This window comes from Leptonotus elevatus, chromosome 2 (assembly GCF_054856555.1).
Source record: "Leptonotus elevatus isolate MCC_2025b chromosome 2, RoL_Lele_1.0, whole genome shotgun sequence".
Classification (NCBI taxonomy): Eukaryota; Metazoa; Chordata; class Actinopteri; order Syngnathiformes; family Syngnathidae; genus Leptonotus; species Leptonotus elevatus.
Genome location: NC_141240.1, coordinates 14019811 through 14047201, shown reverse-complemented (window position 1 = coordinate 14047201; position 27391 = coordinate 14019811). Strand labels below are relative to the sequence as shown.

Below are 27391 nucleotides of genomic sequence, written 5' to 3'. Positions count from 1 at the left end.
TCGAGATGCAGCAAGTGCGTGTGACCTGATGTGTTTTTGTGTAAGATGAAAGTTGCTGAGATTGTTGTTCAACTTGGCTGCTGTTCTGACCAGAAGATGCTTTGTGGAAGGGAGAAGAAAACCACAAGTAATCAAAAAGCCCCGGTTGTATCTCTTTCCACTGTTTCAATGCTGGAGCGGGATTCCCCCAAGTTTAACCTCGATGTTTTAGCTGTGGGATTGCCACATTACTCTATTATCATAATAGAAAGTATCTGACTGTTTTGGGAGGACGGTGGATGTTTAGGGTGTACCATGTGAAAACTGTTGAAGGAGCACCAGATTAACTTGACTTCCCCCTTCAGCACCCCAGAGGCTATGAACTCTGGCCCAAGCACATGCAGCTCTCCCTGTGGGGTGAAAAGAAGAGGTGCCTGTTGCTGAAAAGAGCAAGGGGGGGGGGGGGGCTGCTTAGTTGGTGGGATGTGTGTATTAAGGGGGGCAGATGAGGATTTGAAAGCACACCAAATTATTTGTCTGAAAGGCAGTTTATCTGATGTTTTCCAGTCTATAAGGATGAGAAGTGTGTGAGCGCACTCAAGTCAAAATTGCAAAATTGGTCATAGCGAGTACTCATGTGACACTAGTCAGAAGTCATATCCTCAACATGGCTCGTGGCCACATAAGCACAAAGAAGAAAAACTCCCAACGAGCTGGGTAGTGATTGCCTCCAATTGCTGCCATTTATAAAAACAATTTCTTCCCTCCTCCTCGAATGTTTCGCGCAGTTATTACTCAGATGTGGCATTGCTAATTATGAGGAGCTAATCTCCAACATGCCTGCATGGCTTCCTGTACGCCCCCCCTCGCACCACCACCGATGAAGGAGAAGTGACCTCTAGTTTAATGATTCAGATGTGATTAATCTACTAGAGTTAGGAGAGACAGTGTGGTCTCGCTTGCAGATAATGATAGGTTATCGAAATATAAAGGACGTTTAAGCTCTCAAAAATGGTTCGACTTGTAAAGGGCAGCTTGTGTTATAAAAGTCGTAGAGGAATGTAGCTGTGTGGCATTGTATAAACACCAGGTGCACTTCTGGTTAAACATTTGACTGAGCCTGACTGGCTGTTTCCGATTAGAACTATGCCACATCAACATTGTTTCATCAGAGTTGCATTCCATGTCGCCATTATGGTGCAACTACTAATTACTAACTAATTTGCATTTTGATCGGAGTAAGAATTTTTTTTTCCTCTTTAGTAACCCTGCTCAACTAGTATTATAATTCCACTGCGCTGTTGACTTACTCATATTTGAGTTTTCAGGTCATTTTCATTGATGGTGTTAATTTGACACTGGTGAAAATTAGGTGTTACATTTATGTTTCGGTGTGTGTGTGTGTGTGGTTGTCACGTTTTTATACTTTGGCGACACTCAGCCCCAAAACATGAAAAGCATTTTACGGTCCATTTCCACCTCACTATTTATGTTGTCACTGCAAAAAAACAGCAACTTTATACTTCAAACTGTGTTTGCCATACACCGTTTTTCTTTGTGTATTTAGCTATTGACACCTCTGAAGGTGAATAAATGAAATGTTTAATCAGAAAGCTGCCTCCTTCCGGTTCTGTTCATTGTAGTGTGAATGGATTCATATATCAACAAGCAGTCACGTTTTCCCGGCTCAGCTTATAGGTTTGCAATCCATTTAGTTTCACTACTTGCGGACAGGTCGAAAGGGGAAGTGGTCAGCCATGTTAATGTGATGTGCACGGCATCCTAAATGTTTAATGTGGTGAGGCTAAGTAGCAAAATCACGCCATTGTGCTGCTGTTTATCACTTTCTGATGTTCTGTTTGAAATGCTGCTTGTGGCACTTTGAACCTGGCGTGCACTTTGATCCCGGTCCAAATTATTTAGTCCGCGGTGGCTGTTCGTGTAAAGTAAAGGGAGGTGAAGTAGCAGCATGAGTCACCCCTGCACAAACAGCACTTGTAGCAGAGAGCTGGTAAACATTCAGCTCACACACTGGCACATGTTTGACTGTCACCTCTGAGGAATCTGACATCTGTATCAAAGAGGCTGTTTCCGAGCATGGACAGGAGAGAAAAGAGGGAGAGACGTGCTTGGTAGAAACAGGCTGCACCGGCTGTCCGGCCGCTTACAGGCAGATGAATGTTTGACAGAGCACTGGAAAAATATTATTTAATGTTCTCTCACAATGGCCCTGCTGGGATTGCACCACACTGTGTCTCTGGCCTCTTTTTCCTTCCTGTGACAGGACGATGGCAGCTGCTGGCTGGTAGAAGGGAAAAAAACATCTAGAGGTTGTTTCTGTTTATTTATTTTTCCATCCTGAATGATGTAATCCACAAAGAATTGGAGGAAAGAGTTGTAAATGATGCAATGTTGACATGCCTCTCATTTTCTTTCTCATAGCCAAAGTCCGCTGGGGTCTGCATATTTTTCCATTTTGTTAATACGTTGAATGACTCCACTCTATTTCAATTACATATAAATGACCACGTTGTTATGCTAGTTGCCGATGTGAATGAAAAGGCCCGTTTGCCTCATGGAGGAAAAAAAACAAACCCATTTGTAAGATACTGTGATTAGATAAATGTTTGTTAATTACTACCGTCTGTTTGGCTGTGTGAATGCTGCTTAGTTACACACACGCACACACATAACCCGCCGTCACCCTCCCACTTTTGACCTCAACAATGCTGGATTTGCGAGAGCTGCCTCATCATAAAGAGAGGCAGAAAATCAATGAGAAGCCTTGGCTTCCATGCCATTGTTGCCATCATTTCCATCCCCCTACACACAGGCAAACATGGAGGACTCTGGGTTTTTACATGCGACTGTTTTGAATTGAACAAAACAGATTTTATTTATTTAAAAAAAAAAGTGTCATTTTGATAGTTTGTTTACATTTGAAAACGATAGCATTGTCAAGGACATGTGTCCAGTCTGGGCATGCATCAGTGTATGATATAATCAAAACAATAGATGCTTAAGCCAATGCTAAAGTAGCATTTTAATCTATTATTGTCATCGTCTCAAGGGAAATTCCATTTAAACTGCTGCATATATTTGTAGCACACCACAATAAAAAGCAGATTACAGTTCAAAGTCACGACGACAGTAATCTGGAAGCATCTACTAGTTTAAATGTATTCTTGTCCGCAGCGGCACCTTCCGCTTCCAGACTCAATACTGACCACATACTGCAACTCTGTCCATTTGAGTCGTATTACTTACAAGTCCTCAGTTAAGTCCCGACAAAGGCTACTCAAAAGGATTGTTTTGTCGGGTGTCCATTTTTGTAGATGTGTGTGTTTGACTACAGAGTGACAGAAAGACGACTGGCATTCTATGGGATCATTTTGACAAGGTTGTTTCTGGAACAAGATTCAAAATAATGTTTCTTAGCGGCGCAGTTTTGCGAAGTAATGACTTAATTTGAGGAGCAGCTGTCTTAATTTTGAGGAGTTTTTTTTTTTTTTTTGCAGATTAATCACAAGGATCTTAAGCAAGGGTTTTATTAAGCAAAATAAAAATGTGACAATATAACGAATGAATTAAATGAATGGCTTCACTTTTCATGTAATGAATGAACAGTTATTTTGTGTTGTGTATTTATGTATAACAAAACTATTTTCTTTTCTAGAAGTAAGGCTAAATTGATTTAAATAGAAAAGATGAAATCTGCTGTAATGTAATTTTGAGAACATTGCGGAGACCCCAAAAGTCCAAATCAAAACTCAGGACTCAATTGTGATAACAAAAAAATAGCATGACTGATATAAATATTTTATACTATATTATCCTTTTAACTTTATAGACCACTCCTCAGTACTAGCTGACGTAAACCATACCAAAAGTTAATTCAGTTCCAGTTCCGGTTCTGTTTAGAGAGTTTTCCAGACGCTTATTTCATTCACTGCCATTGATGGCTATAAATGTCAAAGATCCTTTTTAGCTGTGCTGACAATTCAATGTCTGATGTTCTCCACTTTAACGCAGTTCCAACCAGTGCGAAAAATTTACTTGGATCACCTGATCACTTAATTTCGGTGCTATAACATGCTAGCCGTGTCAATCCTAGGTTAGCTTAGCAATTAGCATGACTTTCTTTTTTCTTTGTTTTTCTCTCTTTTCTCATCATTTGTGAGAGATAATACTTGTCAGAAATATAGCTTATTCACAGCCAAATAGATGACGATTACTGAATTAGGAGGGATTCCGCAAAGTGTTCAGGCACATTAATAGCCAGCCGAAGCTCGTTGCTAGCTAGCTTCTGTGGCATAAGTTTGGGACGGTTGATTTTCAATTTTGCTATTTGCCGTGTTTTGATGAAGATTTTGAGGTGCAAAATGTACATTTTGCATCACAAACTGTGATGCAAAACGGTTTATTTCGAGCCTTGTGGACATATAGCCTATGTCGTGGTTCTTCATACTTTACACATATTTGATGCAGCCCACATGAAAGGGCACGAAGGAGGCAGTACTTTGTGCTGGGTGAATACAGAACTCGAGCATGATGAAGAAGTGGCGTTGTGCTTTGATTGTTCATGAAAAATTCCATCTAATTTGTTGTATGCACAGTGGAAGGGCCGATATGTTTAATTAACATAAACCCCAGGAGCCACGAATGAGTGAGAAATTGGCATAATTGAAAACAGGTCCTATCTTCTTTCCTCCCCTTTGTGTGTGCACATCCTTGAAGCAGCTCTGCTCATCGGAGGGCACTTTCACACATATTAAGTGTGTGTGTGTGTGTGTGTGTGTGTGTGTGTGTGTGTGTGTGTGTGTGTGTGTGTGTGTGTGTGTGTGTGTGTGAGAGAGAGAGAGAGAGAGAGAGAGTGGGAGAAAGAGACATCTGGCTTTGTTAAAGCCAGTGCATGGTCATAAAGTGGAATGGCGATCCCCACAGGGCTACCTGCTCTGAACGCTGTCATATGGAGCCTCCTTGTCCCTCCCTATTGACATCCCATCTGACAGCAGCTCTGTAGCATCAACACTCAAGCTTGACTTCACAATCATGAGAGATAAAGAGACAGTACATTAATTTTCAGACACTAAAGCAGCTATCGTTAAGACTTTAATGTGTGTTTTTATGGAGCACTCCCAATTGTCCACAATTTAATCCCTCAAAGAAGCATATACTCAACCTTTGGGATGTTCGCCAGCAAACATGTTTTTCCTGTCCACACTCTCCACTTTCCTGTAACCACCTCCTGATTTCTGCGCAATTGTTAGAAAATATGATAATCAAGTAACTGCAGCAAGGAAGTGCATGCATGCTGTGGCTCCGTATCCTATTTTAGTGAGTAAACATTTAATGCCTTTAAATGTATCACCGCTTTATTTATGCATAGAATCTGCTGTTAACTCTGAATTATACATTAGTCAATGAATAATGCATCGGTGCCATTCCTTAATGATTACTTGCCAGGCAGCGAATGGTAATATTTGCTGATACATTTAGCCATTGATCTTGCTTGTGTTTAACCGGGCTGGTAGAAATGATGTTGCTCCATTTTTGTCTTAAGGGAAAAGGGGGCTGTCACGGAGGTCATCAAAAGCAAGCTAATTGTTGTTTTCTTTTAGTGATGTCTTTTGGAAATAACAAGTAACCTCTTAGGAATGAAAACAAAATGGATGTAGTCTTTCAGAGCGCGCACACTCTCTTTCTCTCTCTCCCGTATTTATAGCTGTCATTTGTTCCATTTTTTACTAAGATCTCAGAAAGGCCCACACTTTCTCCTTCTCCTGGCTGCTCTTAAGATGAGTTATTTATCCCAAGATTTCTACAGATCAATGTTCAATTACAGTTTTGTCTTTACTGGCTTGTAGCCGTTCCAGGATGGAGTGTGTTTGTTTGATGTGCGCAGTCTAGACCATGTCTGCTGGTCTGGTAATTTAACCTCTCCTTCGTAAAGGTTCTTTTGATGCTCGTCTTTATTGGCAGCGGTCTTAACAGCTGCGCCGAGCCAGATTATTGGCACATTATCCGCATTCTGCTGTGAGTCGAGCATTGCCTTAGCCCTGACACACACACACACACTGCCCATTACTGCGCAGATATATTGCTTGTCCGCACACTGAGAAAATATTGACTTGTTGCCACTCACTCATTTGATTAGGCGTGAGGGTGATTTTGCTTTTCATTTGCCACCGTGGCAACGTAAATTGGAAAACACTACGGCAGCCTCCTTTCTATTTATCGAGGAAGCGCTGGAGCATTGCAGCCTATCACATCTGGAAGACCTTTCTCAAAGCCACAACGAATGGCTTTGTCACTCGCCTCGTATCATTTGCACTTGTCAGCTTGTATCCGACAAAAATCCAACATTCAGCCGCTGCGTGGGAGGAATATCGACTAATGCAATTTTAAGGCACTTTTTACACTGAGCAAGGGAGGTTAACATTCATTCAAATCCTGACAAAATTTGTCTTCTAAATTTGATAAATTACAGACTAGTGTTGTTAACAACACTGCCGATTCTGAATGCATAAAATGGGGCTTTAAAATTGTGCTCTCAAACGCTGTGGGCATGTCTACTGAATGCCCGAAACCATGCCTCGTTGATTTAACAATAAATGCTACATATTTTAGTGACATCCTTTGACGTTTCAGCTGCCAAAATGTGTCCAGTGAAAGCCTCCGGTGACTAGAACATATCCCAAAGGGTTGTCATGCGCTATTTGATGCTGCGAGCTAGCTTTCGAGCTAACGGGCTTCCAGGGCTCTTCTCAGTCTGTGGATGGGCAGCGGGCTCATCACCTTCTCGTAAATTGGGGCACCCAGGAAAAATTAACGAAATATTTTGTAATGCTTATTAATAAGTATTATGTAACAGTATGTAAAAGCTCTCTAAAGCCCAAACTGTTCAAAGAAACAACAAACCATCTCCATAAGACGATTCAATTGAACGATGTTACATATAAAAATTTAACAATTCAGTTTGGTTCGTTATGCTCCTATTAATGTGGTACTTTCACGCCATAGCAATAATAACCAAGTAACTTGCAATTGCCCCACATAACTGCTGTAAAGTTCTTCATATAATGCATCACTTGGCACCATTTTAGCCCCCCCCCCCCCCAAAAAAAATTTAATTAGGAAAACTGAAATGGTGACAAACAGTTAGCACCCTAACTCCAGCTAATGATTTGCAAGAGTGATGTAACTTTATTATCAGTTTGGACCACTACCAATATTATAGTCACTAATAATGAATGATTAAGGCATATAGCAGTCTGTTCTGTGGTCCCGGTCATAATGAGAGCACCTTACAGGGATCACCAGTGGCCTCGTTCCTGCAAAAATAATGAGGTAGACACTCTGAGCTGCCCCAGGCTGCATGTCAGGGGCTGATCTCTCTCTGAACCGGCAAATCATCTAATGTTTTTTTTTAATGCTAAAAAGACAGGCTAATGGCTTTTCTTGATGTGTCTGTGTGCATGTAAGAGTACTTAAAGCATCACTAGCGCTCATTCACATGCTCATCTAATTGGGTTGATTGTCAAGCTGAGTCGAGGCAGACGGGGAAAGCATTTTGGGGGAGGGGTTGAGCGATTCTAAGGAAGGGATGACTGCACAATCCAGATATGTAAACAAGAACTGAAAAGACTTAAAGTCACTGTGCCGATACCAGTGTGTGTTTCCCGTTGATGAGTATAGCTATCGAAAGGAAATATCTATGCTTTGCCCAGACATGTGCCCGGCCGGCTAAGCATTTAAAACATGTAAACCACCCGCGGAAAATGGGAGAGCTTGAGTAAATCATTCAGTGTGACGGTGCGCCATAAAACAAAGAGAGGGGAGAGTTAAAGGCAACAGATGCTCACATGGTTTGATTGTGCTTATTGGAGCATGACCTCTCCAGTCTAAACAGTAGACAATGATGCTGTGTCTGGCTAATACTCTGCCACTCATCTGTTCTCCAGAGGCATTTGCCGTTTTGCTTTTCTGTTCATTTCATACATTTCTCTCCAAATCTTACATATTTTTCTCTTTTTTTGCCCATGCTTGCTATCATCACAGCACACTTAGAATCCTCTGAATACAAAATATTGACTGTTGACTATGTACGATTCTGTTTTTGCGAGGGTGTTTGAACACATTGCTGCTGTCGCCATGTGTGTAAGCCATGAGAAGAAAGAGTCATGTTGTTTTTTATATGGAATCACGGAACATTTAAATATATTTAACTGTTTAACTATAACATCAGAACTCTCCCAACCTACATACATACTGTAAACAGTATTTTGCCATAAAAGTAAAAAATGAAAAAAAATATCTTATATATATATATATATATATATATATATATATATATATATATACATACAGAAAATTGCGAGTAGCCAGCATTTTCAGTGTGAAGGCCTCGTTATACTTCTGCGTCAGGCTATGGCGGAGACACGCTCGTGCGTTTGCATTCATACTTGTGCGCAATACACATCACAATACACATCAGGTTCTGCTGCAGTTTCACTCCCAAGTCGGGGTGTCGTTACGACTGAGTGGAGATTCCTCTGCATTTTATGACCAATTCAGGAAGTTGTTTTTCGTTTTAGGAACAAGAAACAAAGTTGGGAGAGTTGGTTCATCACCATGGCAATTATTTAGTGCCAATTTGCAACGGTGTCTGCTGTAAACTCGCCAAAACACAACAGCCCTGTGCTTAGCAAACAGCACCCCCCCCCCCCCCCCCCCCCCCTTGTTACATACACACATATCCACACGTACAATCGTGGTCTCCCGGGCGGGAAGTGGATTCGCGCCGCTTGCGCTTACAAACACAGTTGCCTTCGCGGAAACTATCCGGGAGGAGAAAGAGAAAAAAAAAGCTGAGTACGCCATCAAAACGGACCAATCACGAGCGATGTTACGACCCGCCATCTACGGCGTTTAAGATTTGAAGATGTGTGCGCCGCACCCGGCCAAGAGCGAGACAGTACTTGACTGGCGTCGATCACGTGATGTACGCCGGTCATTAACGCAAAAGCAAACGCAAAAGTATAAACCAGGCTAAAGTTTGAATTTGCGATTGCTGAACTGCGAGTGTATGTTGACTGCACTCACTTAAATAAGACAGCTTGTGCTTCAACTGAGTGACTCTAAGTTGAATACTGTAAATGGCGTGCAAGAGTAGCACTGCCATGACAGAGTAAGATGACTACATTTGCCAGACAAAGACTAGTTTCAAAGCAAGCCAGTTTGCCTTTCTGGGGGATAGCGTCTGGGTCAGTGTTTGGGGCAGTGATCTATAGCCATGATCCACCAAGCGCTACACTTGACTTCATCTTGACATGATACAGTTTGAAATGATAAAACCCTGATCTAGTGCGACATTCCTCTGTGAGGTGTGAACTAAGGCTGCATAACAATACAGTAGTTGCGTAAATTACAACAAGCCAGTTTGACTAATCTGCCAGTTAATTCAACAAATACTGTATAAAGAACAAGCGACACTTTGATGCTACTTGCTGACATTTATTGTAAACAGGAAACCCAAATGGCTGTTTACCAGTCACTGACTCTTGCTGCTTATCTACACAGCACTTTTACTTAAGATGGGACTAGTAATTGATTAACAAATTCATTGATTATTAAGAGTTCTGTCGATTTATATAGTTTTGATTGAAGCAGTGGAATAACTGCATTTAGATGTGTCGATTCAGTTTTAACATGTTTGTTTGGAGCCAAATCGTAGCTCAGCTATGGGAAGTAACTGCTCCTGGCAATATGACACTGGCATGGGAACGAGTTCAGCTTTCCGTTTTAAAATACAATATAACAATCCACCAATTGAACATAAATTCTTCCCATAGTAAATGCCAATCGCTAACAGCTACCGTAACAAACACAACAGAAGGGTCCAGCAAATTTGTAGAGATCTGTTATTTTCCTTCAGCTTTTGGTGGAAGCAGGTCTAAAGTTCAAGTTAAGATCCACTCATAAGCAGTCTAGTTTACAAACATGCCAAGACTGGACATCTGTGTCTTGGTTATCTACCCCCCCCCCCCCCCCCAACACACACACACACACACCTCCCCCACCCGCCTCTCAGACTGCCGGCATCTCTTGCTCTTGTGCACCCTACCACCCACCATAGGGGCTTATCTTGCTAACATAACAACGCTAACAAAGAGGATTGAAACCAATAGGACACACCGTAACTCCTCGTCAAAATGGGGACCTTTGTTCAGAGATCATTGGATAGGACATCATAGCGGCTCAGGAGTGTAGTAGCAGTCGGACTTTTCATCCTCAAACGCTTAGCATGTTGTTGCTGAAGGAGATCCCTTTCCTGATAAGGCTTCACATAGAAAGGTATTCCTCTGGGACTGGGCCATTGAGGGATTTCTACAGTTCTGCCATATGCTGATTAAAGGAACACTTGTAGATAATCCCTTTTTAAAAACATACCTTTGTTGTGTGCGCTGAGGTGCGGCGTGAGAGGAAGACACATGATTTGGATTTTGCAATGGTTCTCACCTTGGTGTGATCTGCCACCCTGCTAGGATAAATATTTAATGACAACATGGGAGGCTGAAATAGAGCTATTACATACTGGTGCTGAGAAATGGACGATCTATTTAGAGCCTATATTCTTCTGTAAGGCCACAGCATTAGTAGATACTACAGCCCAAGGTTACTAGTGTTGTGTTTGTGTGTGAGGCGTGTCAGCCTTCCAACTTGCTGGAGTGATGAAAAGTAAGTGCTGCACTCTGTCTGTTATTTAGCAGTCATTCATGAATCCTCCATGAACTGCACGACCTTTGTGTGTGCATCTCACTGAGGTTAATACAGGATCCTGTTATGGCATATGTCACTTGAACTATTACCAGAGGTAGAACAGCTGTATGGCTTCGCCCTTTACCACCTTGGTTTTGCTTCGTTTCATGCCGCTTGCTTCTCGCCCTCTGGGCTTGTGTCTCGCGTCTTTCTTTTCACACGTAATGGATTTGAAGGCTTGCATCGCAGCTCGCTGCTAAGAGGTCATTCCGGTGGTGTAAAAGTACAGATCTGTGCAGATTTGTGATCCTAGCCTGGATTTGTGACACATGCATGAATTGCACCTTTAAAGGCTTGCTTTCACACGTTTGGCCCGGATCACGACAAAGCATAATGGGGCTCTGCACTGATCTGGGCCTGACTGTATTCATTCCTCCTGTTTACTCATTACGCGATGGCTGTTGTGAAAGCAATTACTTTCACCTTTCATGGTCAGCGCTTTCGGGTCACACTACGGCTCTTATTCCATTTCACTGAAGTTCCCAGTTCCCGGCGGCTTCCACGCAGCCCAGTAAGTGGTGTGCATTAACATCTTATATGTCAGTGTAGGAAATAGGTGCGTAAACACAGCACAGTTCTTGAAGCACATCCCTTCCCTGTATGCCAGCGGACCCTTCAGATGAGTGCCAAGATCAATGAAGCTCTTAGTGTAAAACCATTTCGATCAGCACTGGCTTTGCTTCTGCTCATCATACATTTTATACACTGTACATATATTTAAATAAACAAAAATCTAATCAAGTCAGACCCCTGCCCGATTACATATATTTCCCGCTGCTGAGGCTCTCCTGGACACATCAATTAGGAGGCATTTCCTAGTCATGATGGAATCCTAGGTATGACCTGCTGAGTGGCAAGTGAGGAGATGGAAGCGGAGAACTGCTGTGTAAAGTGATCCAGGAAGTTTTGCTGACTGAAGCAGAACGGCGCGCTTTCTCTCCAGCAGAACTACTGGCATCATAAATAAGCGAAGAGCATGTTTTTAGAGGGATAAACAGTGCTGCTTTAATAGTGAGCAGAAAGAAAGGGTTAATGGGCCCTTTGGACTCTTTGTTTGAAAAAGCAAAAGGTAGACTCTTTAGTGCCCCCCCTTGTCCCTTCCATTAATTATTATTTGATGATAAGGAAATAAGAGCGGGCCATATTATGAAGCATAATTATTCATTGTGGCTTTTGCCCTCACTGAACTACCCCTCCCTTATTGTGCTCAGTGAGGAAGCTGGCAGGCCTGTCAATTGGACCCCCCACCCTCTTAGCTTTTTAAAGAGAGGACCGGAGGGAGCAGGGTGAAGGGCGCCATTTGCCCCTGTGATATATGAGGAGCGACGGCAATGTACGTTAGGTGCATCTGAAAGAAAGACAGAAGGTCAAGGCGCATTACACTCCAGCCATTTACTGGCTGAACACACAGACTGACCTGCACTGCAAATACAGTACTGTTGGTACGTGCGTGTCCATGTGCGTCAATGGCCTACACATTTTTAAATTGGCACTCATGTAAACAAAAATGAATGCCCCACTGTAGTGAATGTGCTCTCTGTGGCTCTTTTATACACTTGCAGATGCAGCGGGGAAGCTATTTTGACATTGACCGTAGCTCTACAAAACCTGCTTTCCCCCGTGGAGATGGCAGAAATGGCTGAAGCACATTTCCTGTCCATAAGAACAGCGCATGGTGCGCGCTGAACATGACATGCTTGACATTATTACAGCTGGAGGTCTGAGGTCAAACACGGTTCATATCAGGGCGCTGGTCAACCTCCAAATTGTTCTGATTTTAAACGGTTCCCATAAGAAATAATAGAAATAGAAATAACGTATTGCAGGATCAATCTGAACCAATAAAAAAAAAAAGGGGGAAAAAAAAAACACCATTAATATTAGGACTTCAAAACAATAGTGTTGTTGTTGCCATTTAGCATGATGAAATCCAAGAAAAAACAAAACAGGTTTCAACTTTGAATGCTGACTGTACAGATTTTAGAACCCCGACATTTGTGGTTCGCGCTACATTTTTCCCAAAGGTTTTGGATGCCTTTTAAATTGTAAGAGAAAGGATGCATTCAAATTGAGAGATTCCATTGTATTTTATACTTATACGGACGTGGAAATATGCTCTGAAGTCCGTGCACTACAATGAAAGTGCGTATGTTCTACTACTTGTTTTGTTTACAACTCGGCTCAGTCGTAATCAACTCGCTAGCCCACACAACTAGCTAACGTCAATATTAGTCAGCCAAACATCCACCTCTAAAAGCCCCAGACCTAGCGCCACTCAACCGCAAACCTCTGAAAAAAAGTTCATAACAACTTGAGAATTATCCACGATAAGGAATGGCGGATAGCAATGTTTATATCCCCAGGCAGGCCACAACCCTCGCGTCTTGCTATTACCGTTTCCATGTCCTACTGCCCGACACACTGCCGCACTGTGTCCAAAGTTGGAGCCTCGAGTGCGCGCGCTGGCAGTTTTTTGTGAGATCTAAATTTCTGAACGCCAAATTCGAGCAATGCAACCGAGTTTCCGAATGGTTGGAGTGAACCAGTGCGAGTTTGGTGCGTATTTCCGAACGCACCCTTTATGTGTACATTGAATGTTAAGGCCTAGATACACCAATCCGACGTTGGCCCAGACGTCAGCACGTTGCATAGAAAAATGACGTAAAATACACACCACACCGACACCGACTATTACGTACCTTTAGCACATGCATGAGAAGTAATTCCCCTCCGTATCATCGGCGGCGGTAGTCATTATTCCTAAAGGCAACCGGAAACCTCTTTACGGGGGCGGGATATGAAAAACATAAACATTGCATACCGGTGGTTACTTTTCCTCCCACGTGAATGAAACCCTCAGGCTTTTTACACAGTATCGTATATAAAAGTAAATCCTACCTGCTATATCCAGTTACGTTCCCATGTCATGCCATAGTTGAGCTTTCATACCTTTGTTGGCAAACCTTTTAACGGTAATATCATACAATGGCGGTCTCTGTTGAACCAAAGAGAATATGATCATATCCTCTTTGTGGGGGACTTTAATATTCATGTGTGCTGTCCTGAAAAAACAAAGTTGAGTCGAGTTGAATACTGTTTATCCGTGTTCGTCACTTCCTCTTCTTGCCCCGTGCGCTGATTCGCTAGCTAACAGCCAATCATAGTGATCAAATGCCCAGATGCCCAACGCCGATTCAACATGTCGAATTTGCTGGAAACGCCACCCCCGACGTATTCCAACTCGATCCGACCTCATGACAGTAATTTATAGCCTGAACTTAAAATCTTTGTGTGAACGTTGGGGTTACTTAATGTGTTTGCTGTGCAGGCAGGCGTAAGTTGTAAGTTGTCATTAATGGTCTAGTGAGAGAAAGAGAAGCCAGAAAAAAGACGGCTGTGGTCAAAGCCTAACATTAACATTCCAGGAATATCTGAGGTTTATTCACAGCCTCTCTGATGAACAGCCCACCCTTTTTTAAGGCGTCGGGACTGAGGTCAGCTGTGTTGTATCCTATTTGGACTGGGCACAGTAGAGGATGTAATGAGTAATCTTAAACATGCATCTTGTGTGTGTGTGTGTGTGTGTGTGTGTGTGTGTGTGTGTGTGTGTGTGTGTGTGTGTGTGTGTGCGTGCGTGCGTGCGTGCGTGCGTGCGTGCGTGCGCGCGCGTGCGTGCGTGCGCGCGCGCGCTTGGAGGCACAACACATGCACCATCAGATCAGCAGTCTCAATTTCGCATTCAAAAGGGCTTCAGTTTAATCTGCAGATGAGTGCTGTACTCTGTAGGGTTGCACCAGGAAACCGATTGTTCTTTGCTCCCTCTGGTCATGTTTTATGAAAATAATTGCCTGTTATAACTTCTGTGTATTTTCACATGAAGATCTAAGCGTTAGCTTGTGGTGCAGCTTGTAAATCGTGCATGTCATACCTTCTTCAAACATTTTTAGAAAATCAACTAGTCTATCTGTATGTATGTGTATCATGGATGGTTCTCAGACAACATGGTCCGCCGAGAGCCTCAAATGATGACCCCGTCACAGAGTCAATATTTTGTTCCCTTTAAAATCAGTCAGCACATTTCACTGCTCACAATATTGCACATTTTCTGCAGAGATAAAATAAACAACCTTACTGAGATTTGTGCAATTGTTCGTGTATGAATATATTTTGAGCGGTGAAAAATTACGGCCAATTCCTGCTCATGACATGCCGACACCTTCGTGTTTTAAGAGCTTTTTATACCCTTACAATGCATAACTATAAAAAAGTTACCAACAAACTGTCAGAAAGAATGTAGATGCAACACAAGACCGTGACAACTGTATAACTGTACTGTACTGTATGCTTCCACTTGAACGACTTGTGTAAGTAGAACTGCAAGTTCAATAATTTTGTTTAAAATATGTTAACAATTTTAAAATATGTATTTTGTTTAGTCCAGTTTTATTTGTACCGACTGACCAATGAAATAGATCGATAAATCTTTTTTACGCTAATTGCACAGTTGTTGTTTTTTGGTGTGTGTATTCTTGCGCGTCAGCAGGATTTGCAAGGCACGCAAGTTCAGCTGCGGGGGCATATCATATTTTGCCAAGTGAACTGTTAATATGTCCACACGATCCTATAATAATCCTGTAATAATCTTACAACTGAATGTCTTTATATGAAGGTAGTGAAGCTGCCCAAGTGTAAAAAATAGTCAAAGGTGGTGGGGTCTTAAGTTTTGACCGTTTTCTGTTTGTAAACAATCAATTCAAAACGGACTCCTCCCACGGCTCAACCCCCACTCTTCTCGTCAACATTGCGCCTGCCTTAAGCGATTTTTTTCTGAGAACCACCCTTGTGTGTGTGTGTGCGTGCGTGCGTGCGTGCGTGTGGCCTGTGTCTTTGTGGCGTAGTCCTAAAATGCCACTGCTGTAAGAGGCCCAGTCCTGAGCGCTACATGTTTTATGAGCTGTCCTCAGAGGATATGGGAGCACTGAGCTCAGATCCTGCTTGTTACAGCAGCGTTTTCATCACTCTTACCCGCTTCCCCCACTATTTTCTTATGTGTGTGCAATGAGGAAGTAAAAACACATCCAGCAATATATACCATTACCTCCCCACCAAGTCTGTAGCTGTGTTTTATAAATTGCGACTATTTGCACGCAACGGTCACAATGAGGAGATTGATGATTTTCTCCTCATGTGCTTTTCAGAGGGCACACTCCTCATTGTCGAGGATCAGCGGCCATTACAGCTGAGATGGTGGGTGTCAAGGCCGAACACAGTGAATATTCCGCTCCCCCACTGACTGCTTTCAGAAGCCATTCTTTTCATTGTGCAAGCAAACTGTCCACCGGGGAAAGGTTTGCTGACAGCGTATAGCTGCGTCTCATACGCGATGATTTGTGAGTCATATCTCTGCTTGCGACAATACGGTTGCAGTAAAATAGAGGCTTGCAAACAATGAAGATGTTCACAAGATGAATCCTTTCTTTTATTGTTTTGAAAGGGTTATGGTTGGTTGGGTTATAAAAGCGGACTTCTCTAATTAGAGGTAATATCTTCCTATGGTGTTATTATATGGTGTTGAATGGGGTGTTTGTCCCTCAGCCACTCCCAACCATCTGCTCAACGTTAGTGAGCAGAATTTCCCACAACGTGGCTCGCTAATACCAGTTGGGGAATGGTTTTGTGCGCTGACCTAATAATTTTGTTTATAGGGGATGTTATCCAAGTCACCCTTCAGTGCCCCCACTGGCCTGTGCTGCCAGTCTCAACCCTCCGAGCTGTCTCATCTGTCACGTCACTCTGGGTGGTAGCTGGAGGATGTAGGGCAGCCTCGTGAATAAATTCCTTCCCCTCACCACACTTATTTAGACTACCAGTTGTACTTGAATTGATGGATAAGATCATTAAGCTGACAATATGCTGGTGGATCCAAGAGAGAAAATTGGGGCTGTTTGATTGCTGAATATCTAGAAGTGGCTTATGATTGAGTGTTCCAATATTAAAATCTCCCTTTGACAGACAACAAAATAAAAATAGTTTTTTTTATTAAGTGTTTTTTTTCTCCTCTCTTGTACTTCATCTGATTGATTAAATGTCACATTGACGTTTTCTCTTCCACTGTTCCAAATTGCAGTATATACAGCCATGGAAAAACTAAGAGAGTGAGCCCATCTTTGTTTCTTCAGTTTCCTGTTCATTTTAAATGTCTAGTACAACTAAAGGTACATTTGTTCGGACCAATAACAAAAACAGCTCATAAGGGTGTAATTTAAGAGCTGATCGAGACATTTCCCAAAGGTTTCCTTGATAATAACTAGGGATTCACAGAAATTAAAATGTTTGGCCAAAAACCGAAACGCCGGGAAAAAAATTATGCCAATTTTTACTATCATTGCATTTATTATAATTAATTAAAATTATTATAAAATATTTATTTAGCCCTGGCATTTTAACAAAGCTCAATATAAATTGAAATGTGCCCACACCGCAGACATGTTGGCTAATGGTACATTAAACACCAAACGAGGGTTGAGCATTTTCTGGCGGTGCGATTGCACTTCATAGTCAATGTAGTTTGCACAGGCGGGCACGAATGCGTGCGGCTAGACAAGATGCGGCACACTTAAAATCGGCACATTGTTAGTTTTCTTTTCTACTCCTTTGTTTGAGGACAATGTTCTTTTACTTAAAATGTAGAATAAAGAAAGATTGTTTAAAAAAAATTGGCACATTCGCATATTCACCAACGCGTTTAAAAATAAATAAATACATTTGTTCGCACCAGCTAATGGGCCTCGGAAACGGACTAAAAAAGTCACACACGGCGTCCTGTACAGGTCTGTCGCCACCCGGAGATAGCGGTAAGTGTTTCCGTGTTTAAATCTGTTGATAGCAATAGTGCTAGCATTAGCTAAAGTAGGTGCTGCGGGAGAAAGAGCGGCTCACCTGTACTGCAGTACACGGTAGTTCTGTCTTTTTTTGATCCGCTTAAATGTTGTACACCAAGCGACGCCCCTCTCGTCTGGTGTGCGCAATGGCCCTGGGAGCAACTGCGACCGACCGGTGTAAACTCACGGTGAAAAGCCAGCAAAAAGAGAGGCGGACGCTCACCCTCGCGTTCGCTGTTTGAATCAAATCCGCGTTTTATTTTTTATTTTTGCTTGCGTCACCACAACCTATTTTGGCCATATTCTTTCGGCTTTAATTTTATTTCGACCAAATGCCAAAAATAACAAAAATAGCAATTTTGGGCCGAACATTTTCGGTGGCCGAATATTCGGTGCATCACTAATAATAACCAACATCTCTTCACAAGCAAACTAGTAGCTATGACAGGGTTAGTGTTAGGGTCCGTCCCACCTCAACGGTTTGGCATATCAAGATGCTGATTAAGAACAGATTAAACAATCGGTTTGCATAACCCAAGAATTTTTGCACAAACTGTCGGAAACCGCTTCGGGGAAGCTCATCTGCCTGCTTGTCATCCTCATTGGGGTCCCCAGCTGACTGCAATTTGTCGTCGAAACTGACTTGAGTGGTCAAATACTCGCATTCGATGGCGTCTGGCACATTAGAGAGGTGTTCTCCACGGATAAATCCTGGTTTTCACTGTTTAGGGCAGATGGCAGATAGTGTGTGTGGTGTCGTGTGGCTGAGCTGTTTGCTGTTGTTTGTTGGCGTGAGGCAAATGGTGGTCACATGATGAGATGCTGACCGATTTTCTGAACGAACACCAGCCTAAGGCACACGCACACCTGTGCAATCTTCTTTGTCTAATGAGCAACTAGATTTGCCATACCTGTGAGGTGGGAAGGATTATTTCAACAAAAGAGAAACGCTCACTAACAGATCGAGACAGATTTGTGAACAACATTTTGAGGGAAATGGCCTTTTTCGTATGTAGAAAAAGTTTGAATTCTTTGAGTGTAGCGCATGAAAAATGGACCAAAATATAAGTCTTGCATTTATATATTCAGTGTATATACTGTACACACCATTTGATTCAGTACATGTAGCAACTAGTTCTGCAGTACCAAAATGCAACACCAAAAAATAAAAAGAGGGTCATTTACAGTACATTTAGCACATTTCACGCGTGACCCCAGGTCATTGTACATTGCGTGAAGCATATTTATTGCCAAAAGGCCAACCCAAAATAATCGGAGAGAAACTCAAGAGTCATATTTATGATGATGCCATTCTCCACTACATGCATCACATTCTCCCCTTTCCCCTTATCAATGGCACTGGCAAAAAGGTCCTTCACTGCTCTAAAAAGTATCTCATTTTCAAAAAAAGGGGAGAGGTGACCATGCCCACCACCGTGGCATTTCCCTCAGGAGCCTCGTGAATATATGAAAACCCTCTGAGCTGCTCAAATGGCCTCTGAGCACACACTGCACAGTTACTATCATGAAGTAGCTTCAATTGGGGCTGTTGGAATATTCTGTACATAATAGACAACTTGGGATGAACCATTGTACCAGCCTCCCTCCCTTAGGGCCATTTGGTGGCAACACACACACACACACACACACACACACACACACACACACACACACACACACACACACACACACACACATGGAACTAGAAAAGGATTTAGTCTTCTTGGAGATATGAAGGAGCGGCTTAAAACCCTGTGGTGCACACAGTCTGATCCTTATCAATGTGACGTGTAAAGCACTCGACTGCAGATCCTTCTATAGTATATTACAACACATGTATCACATTTCACACACAGATAAGGCACACTTTATGAATAGTCTCTTATTAATCATTGTGGACTCATTCTTTACTGCATTTTCCCTCCAAAGAAGTTACGTTTTTATTACTATTTTGTTTTTCACCATGATTGAGTTTCTGTTTCTTTTTTATGTGAATGCTTGAAACGAATAACATTTTAAAAGGTGTGAAATAAGCCCTGATTAGGATGGATATTTGGGGACCTATTTAATTCATGCTTCTCAAAAATAAGTTTTAAAACGGTTGGAGTCTCTTACTCTGTGTTCTGAAGGCTTCAACGCCAGTGTCATACTGAGCCTAATATGACTGCCCATAATTGATGTTCTTTGTTATTCTGCAAACTAGTTTAGATCTGAAGCGCCACTTGTTGCAGCCAAGTACACTCCAATTCAATTTCAGTTGCTTCAAGTCATGGCCACCATCCAATTTCAATTAAATTTTTTATAGATAATGACTCCTTTATAATGCCCATCGCTAGTGCTGATCCATATTAGGTTTGTTGTGCCTTGGAAATTAGGCATAACAATCCTCAGTCAGTGGTTTGTCATTTTCATGGAAGCCTGACGATTGCAACTGATGAATCCACTATTTTTCCCGAATCAGTCAAAGCACACGGATACCCAACAAACTCACTTCGGCTGAACATGGCACATTTGTGAATAAGCAGAGGGAGACGTTGTGGCCATTTGTCAGTGAATTAAAAGACAACCGGAGCAGACAAGATTCTTGGCGCTACCAAGCAAACTAAAATGTGAGGCTCTTGAGAATAAAGCAAAATGTGATTACACAAGGTAAGACAAAGGCGGTGAGTGCAGGCACCACAAAGAATCCCTCGTGAAGTTCCCTACACCGTACCTCCAGCTGAGCCTTTCATTGTGCGCTTGTTTCTTGGTGGCTCGGATGGCAGCTCAGATTAGATCTCACTCACCGAGTAATGGATTGGAGCCGACAAAAACCTGCTGCATTTCAACAGCATTCCAGCCAGGAACCACTCACTGCCGAGGATCTGGTTGGTTTATTGGGATTAATTGGAACTACCCTCATTGTTAATAACCCCCGAGTATCTTTGCGACAGCATTGTTCGTCTCTAATCCGTATTCACGGGAGTATTTTGTTTGATCCCTTTTGTAAAGCTGCCTGTAAATCCTTGCCAATCACATTTTGCTACTTCATAGTTCTACAAATGCATATTCCATAATGACGGTATAAGTTTGCCTCCATAACTAAGTGCATTGCAGCTATTTTAGGTTTCCTTTTTTTAGTTACTCCCTCTGCCTGCAAGTAAAGTTTAAAAACAAACACTCCCAGACAGTGTATATTCGTAGACAGGCTTGGGTTAAAATGTCATTAACTCATTTTAATGACAGAGTTAATGAATAAAACATGGCTTTGTTTAAAGGATGCTTAAGAGAAACTGGGGGATGGTCGGGTTTTGTAACAAACCTGCTGTGTGGCCATTGTGGGGGTTGTTGTTTTAATCGGGCCACAGACTACGTGACAGTCTTGGGGCAGAGGTCTCATTCAGAAAAGACTCAGGGAAGAGAGAAATGTATTTGAGGCTGGGCCCCGCTGGCTGCTACCCCTTGACTCCATTGCACTAATGTAAATGGTGGATTAGACACCGTTGGCTGGGACCCCCTTAACTCCTCTCCAGCCACTGTCCCCCACCCTCTCTTTTCCATTAAGACAGCTGGTGTCTTTCAAAGGGTCCTGGCCCTGTGATTGATGTGTAATAGCTCCAAGACTCACCTGCCCCCTCACGCCGCTGCTTTCCACAAAGCACTTTGTTTCTTGGCGAGTAGGCGGAGAGCCTTCTTGCTCACCTTCACTGTCTGCTCCACGTCTTTCTCCTGCTCTATGAACCATCACTCTGTTAGACTCTTCACAATTCTATCTTAACACCAACTCACCTTGACTGTGGTCTGCTTCAAACTGCTCTTTTCAAGCTACTTCATGCTGCAGCTTCAGATAAGCAATGCTTTTATAGCACCTTTTGAAATACGGCAAACTAAACAGTTTTCCCTCCCTCTGAGTGTAAAGGCTTTGATACGTCGCTCCGATGTTGGAAGTCCCAGCTGTTGGGGAGCGTCTGAGGATTTTTTTTTTAGGCAGATTCAACACGTTCAATCGACATCGGACCGTTGTGACATTTGATCACTCTGATATTGGCTGTTAGCTAGCGAATCAGCGCACGGGGCAAGAAAAAGAAATGACAAATGCAGATGAACAGTAGAAGTAACTGGATATACCAGGTCAGATTTACTTTTATATTACACGATATTCTGTCAAGAGCCTGAGGGTAGACGTTGGTCACATTTGGCTCATGTTGGATTGGTCTAAAAGAGGCCTTTGTATTGCCATGAGGATGCCATGAGCTATGTAACAGAATACAGAGAACTTGGATCTTTTCAAATTAAATCCAGATGAAAACTAATGGCACCTTGATTGTAAAGATATTTAGCGAGTCCACAACTTCAAAGTGGAAAGACCTAGCCCTCAAATCGTAACATTGTTGGTTTTCATAGAAAGAGGCTTATGTTTCTAATTAGAGGAGAGAAGAGGTGCTTAGCTCATACACTGATTCTGGCGGCCCCCAGGATTAGAGCTGTGCTATCAAATGCAGCAGTCATCAGTGTTTTCATGTTCCTCACACCTCACAAGAAGACAAGCCACTGGATATGGACACTTCAGGGGGCCCGGGGGTAGTTTCGAAGGTGTCGCACACATGCGCGGAAGTCTCCCGAGCCCTTGAATATCGCACACACATTAATGTGTCCCCCGTGCTTACAGGCTGGCAGCCCAGTGGTCGCCGTGGTAACTCATCATTAGGTGATTAATGGGGCTGTGACGAGGCTGCGGTTTAATCAGGCCCAGTGTTTGCTAGCAAGCCGACAACAGGAGCAGCTGCCCTGTCAGTTGGTGTCTGCTCACAAAGTGACAGCACCCGCTGCTTAGTAGCATGGTCGTCACCAAACACCTCTCGTGTGTATGGATGCGTGTGTTCTTGTGTGGTTCACATTTCACAAGTCCTACTGTAAATGCTTGTTTCCTCAAGACTGCCATTCCAGTCTCTCCTCTCTGCTATCACAGCCATGGTAACGTGGGCTGCCTTCTCCCGCATGGGAATGTAATGACTATTTCCTGTTAATTTGTAGCAGTGGGGTTCGGGAGGGCAACACAGGCGTTAAGTGTTGAGCCTGCATTCAGGTGTACAGTAGCAAGAGTTGTACACACAGCAGGCTTCGCAGGACCTTGCCCACTTGGAGGCTTTCATTATGGTCCCATAAAGGACGTTTTTGGGATAGCTGAAAATGGCCCATTTCCCTACCCACTGGATTGCTGCGTTCTTCCCTCCGGACCTGTCATTTGACATTAACACAGCGGTGGTTGTGGCGAAGGGCTTGGATTGAGGCACAGTCCAGTAAGCCAGAGTACACACACACATACACAGCAAACACGATTCGGTCCGGTGTCATTACAGATGGTTTGCAAAGAAGCTAGCCAGCAAACTGTCAGTGAGCTTCATGCTGCTCGCTCCCGTGCTGTTTGTACTGAAAAGCCCCCCTGACACGTGTATTGGCTGCTAGCCTTATCCTCCATGTTTTGTTTTAGTTATTCAGCTATGACCTCCATTTATATTGTCTTCTGACTTTCTTTTCAACATCCTTTTACTGTGTACACATCGTAATGCCTTGTTGAGCGATGGCAAATGTGTTAGCAGGAAGTTAGAAGGTTCTGCCCGCTTGATAAAGCTGCTCTCACAAGTGTTAATGATTGTGGAGGATGCTGCCAACAATTACTGTTGCTCGCCTCCCCAGCCGCCTGGCCTCTTGGAGCAATCCTATATTGCTCATGCACAAACTATTAACTTCTGCCCAGCAAAGATGATGCTCACTCTTGTTTTTTTCTTCTCTCCCTCTTTTCCCCCCAGCTTTTCTGAAACACTGGGGTTGTTGGTGTGGCCAAATTTTCCCTGGATTTGACTAGTAAATTCAGAAGACTGAAGCCCAGGCTCACAGTCTACCTTTCACGGAGGCCCAGCCGTGAGAGGACTGAGGAAGGCACGTGGCGGATCATGACGGCTGACAAAGAAAAGGAGCGGGAGAAAGAACGGGACAGAGACAGAGATCGGGATAGGGACAAGAGGGAGTCCGGCAAGTCCCGCCGGCAAGACGGGGAACGGGGTGAGGGCGAGAGCTCAAGGCCCAGGCGCAGTTGTACGCTGGAGGGTGGCGCCAAGAACTATGCAGAGAGCGAACACAGTGAGGATGAGGACAACGACAACGGCAGCACAGGTGGAGGTAGCGGCACGGCCGAAGATGCCGGCAAGAAGGGCAAGAAGAAGATGCCCAAGAAGAAGTCCCGCTACGAGCGCACAGAGAACGGAGAAATCACGTCCTTCATCACAGAAGACGATGTTGTTTACAGACCAGGAGGTAAGTCCTTGTCCTGTCTAATCTAATTGTCAGCAGGGGGCGCAGCATCTTGGCATGGCCTCTGAGTAAATGTAGCAAGATCAGTCAGTCTGCATTCATCAAACTCCCATTTTAAAGATCATCTGAAACAACCAGAGTAACAGTGCATTCTGGTCTCTTTTTATCCTTCATTGTTGTTGATACACTTGGTTTGGAAATTAAAACTAATAAATCTCTGCCCTTTACAATTTGCTGCTTACAGATTGCAACTACTACCTCAGGCTAAAGGCCAGTGCATCATGCAATCAATTCCAAGTTGACCCTCTCTGTGCTTTGTCTCAGGCTAAGTCAATAAAGCAAAGTGGTACTTCAATAGATGTAATAGCGACGGCGGCGGCCACATTAATGACTTTATACAAACATCGAGCTCACTGGAAAGTATGCTTTATACTTCTGAGACCAGAAGGTGTTTTAATGTTTAGGTCTTTGCAGTATTGAATGGATTGGGCGAAAATCGCAAGCCTTTGAATTAAATTACTCCTGTAAAGGAAGTGTGTAGAAATTTTGGGATTTTTCAATGTTCAAAAACAAAACAAAACACTATTCATTTCAATAATATACAAAAAAAATGTCACATCAACATACATTTTTCTAAATATAATGGTAGGTCTAGTAATCGCTAATTATATTACACTGGTCGCGCCTCACCTCGATAACAAAAAATTGGGCGCATTTATAGTTTTTTTTGTTTTTTTTTTTACTCGATAAATGTCATTTATATGCATGTTTGTTTACATAAATCAACGTTCACTCGCGCTGCTTCGTTGCCTCTTCTGTCAGCCTGCTCGCCGCTGTGCGAGCTGACACACACATAGACACACACACTCGCACACACATAAACACTGAGGGTAGAGCGGCTTGTGAAATCCATTTCAACAGTTTAGTTTGCATGTGTCCCATCGGGTCTTCATAAGCACATGCAACTCTTGCTCATTTGTGAGCCAAAGCAGCAGCGCTAATAATAGCCAAGTAACATTATTGCTAGCCGCGCATCGGCTAACAGCTATAGTCTACGGTGCTCTTATTTTTCATTGCTTGTTTATGCACCATTGGTTCTGCGACCATTCATTACACACACCAAGAAGTTCAAGAACTAAAATAAATTGGCGACTGGCCGGCCTGTTGTGATCTGTTTCGAGTGCCAGAATTGACAGTGAGACCAGCGTTCCGAGACAGGTTCTATTCTTCTAATGCTGGCGGATCAAGGGAGCTCATAGCTTGCTAAATCACTATAGGTTTATACAAACACATCAAGTGCATTATATAAGATTTATTTATTTGTTTGGGGTTTTATTTAGGGAACTTTTGATTAGATCAGTTGGAAATAACTTTTCTGATGCCAAGCTTACCTGTTTTTCATTACAAAAATCTAATGTGTAACCAACACACAAAAATATAAACAAGTATGAATACTGAACTAAAATAGTGATCTTGTCTACTCTCAATTTAGTCACAAAAGTACTTAAATGCACTTCAAAAGGACGTACGTTTTTATCTATGTATTTGCTCTATAACGCACTCGGTTGTGCGTGTTGCTTAGTGCATGTTTGCTGTTTTATTTCCGAGTGTCTGTGAATGCATGATGCGACTCGCTGGAAGGGAGGGTGGAGTGCGGGCAGCATTGAGAGTGAGTTGGAGACGAGTTGTCCGTGTCGGTACCTTCGTTGAACGCTTTTATCATTCTCTTTCGCCGTCGGCTATGACAAACAGTAACTGTTTGTGTGTTTACAATAAATAAGGTGAGATAACCAACCAACGTCTGCCGTCATCGTACTTGAGAGATGTTACAGCTCTAACATCATCACTCTATCAGGGGCATAAAAACAAAAACAAAAAAGCAAATCATGTAATTTCTCACGATAATTTCTGGGAAAATGTATCATCCGGAAAAATGTGTTATCGTGACAGGCCTACGGAGTTAGTTGTACTTGTTTGTTGAATGCTTAAGACAGCCAGTCTTCAGTGTGCATCTAGTAGTTTCCTTTCTGCGGATAGTTTCCTATCTGTTGTGCTTTTCCATGTATTTAACTGAAAGCAAAAGGTCAAATAGTAAAATGATTGTTTATTAAACAGATAAAGGACATTGAGGCTGTGTGTTAGACAGTCCTGTATCACATTACCATGCAATCACAATTCTTCCTTTTTTTTCCCATGAGCCACAAGAGGGACAAGTTAATGTTGTAAAACAGCCTGCCATGACTGTTAGCTGAATGATTTCTCTGCTATCAATAACAAATCTTTAAACCAGCAGACTCACTGAAACCAAACCTGCCTATTGCTCCCTTTTCTCATCTCCCTGCACGGACTCCACTGAAACCTTTTTTCCATGTTTAATAGACAGAGCACCAAGGCTTTGTCTCATAATTCAACCATGCGGATGGTGGGGGCGGGTGAAGGGGATTGACAAAGAAAAAAACCTAAGCAGTCACTCACATCAATGAAACATTCAAAAGGCACATAAACAAAGTCGAGCGTCTCAGTGGATTAGCTCTGCCGAATATTTATATTTCCACATCTGAGCGAACAGTGGAGCCGTTGCCCGCTTGATGGGGAATATTTATGTTTCCTGTCTTCTTCTTCAATTAGCTTGACAGGTCGAGAGCTGCCTGGTTGTCACAACCCTGCCCCCCTCCCCTCCCCTGGCTCTTCCACACTCTAGTTGCTAGGCTGTCTTCGTTCAGGGATGAGCCGCTACACTAGTATGCAATTTACCACCTATTGTCAACACAGAAGATCTTCCACCTCAGTAACTGACCTCCTGCTGTCTCCTTTGCTTATTGTTCAAGTGATAAGCTCCGTGTGTGAGTGCACTGTGTGTTTTCCTCCTCCTGCTTGCTAGCAGCCTTCTTGCAATCAGATTTGATGCGCGCAGCTTAGGCAGGCACAAAGCCTGCGATGGATTATGCTTTACTAAATGTTAAATCCCTTTATAGCCGTCTAGTGACACACAATATGTAAAACTGACCACCCTGGGTGAGGGATTTGCACAGCCTCCTACTGGGGATGAGGGGAACAAAATAGAAACCACTGTACATGAAACAACCCCGAATGGTGTTTCGATTGTTTATTATATCGTTGGACCGACATTAACTACTCATTTCTGTCGTCACATAAGGTGAGCTAGTATTGAAATAGTCTTCCCAGTTCCAATCTCCAGCCACCCGCACAGCTTAGCCTCTCTATCCCTCTCAGATGGGTTCAGGCGGCTTAGAGCTCACTGGATGGAAAAGGGTGGAAGGCGATGTGCAATCGGCTGCTAGGTAGTCGTGCAGCGAACAACAGCTTTGCTGCAGTTTTAAAGAGATGAAGTTGCGCTTGTACTTTTGTCCTGTGCTGGCTGTATGCTTGGCCAGTGGGCAGAAGAGGTCCCATCCAGA

General features: G+C 42.9%; 1 protein-coding gene across 1 annotated transcript in view; it reads left to right on the top strand.

The window, feature by feature from the left end:
- Positions 1-27391, top strand: part of rerea (arginine-glutamic acid dipeptide (RE) repeats a) — a 102851-nt gene that overhangs the window by 612 nt on the left and 74848 nt on the right. Inside the window, exon 2 of the mRNA XM_086068389.1 lies at positions 23471-23975. Coding sequence (XP_085924515.1) covers positions 23615-23975 — 361 coding nt within the window. The 5' untranslated portion in view covers positions 23471-23614. The remainder of the gene's footprint in view (positions 1-23470; positions 23976-27391) is intronic.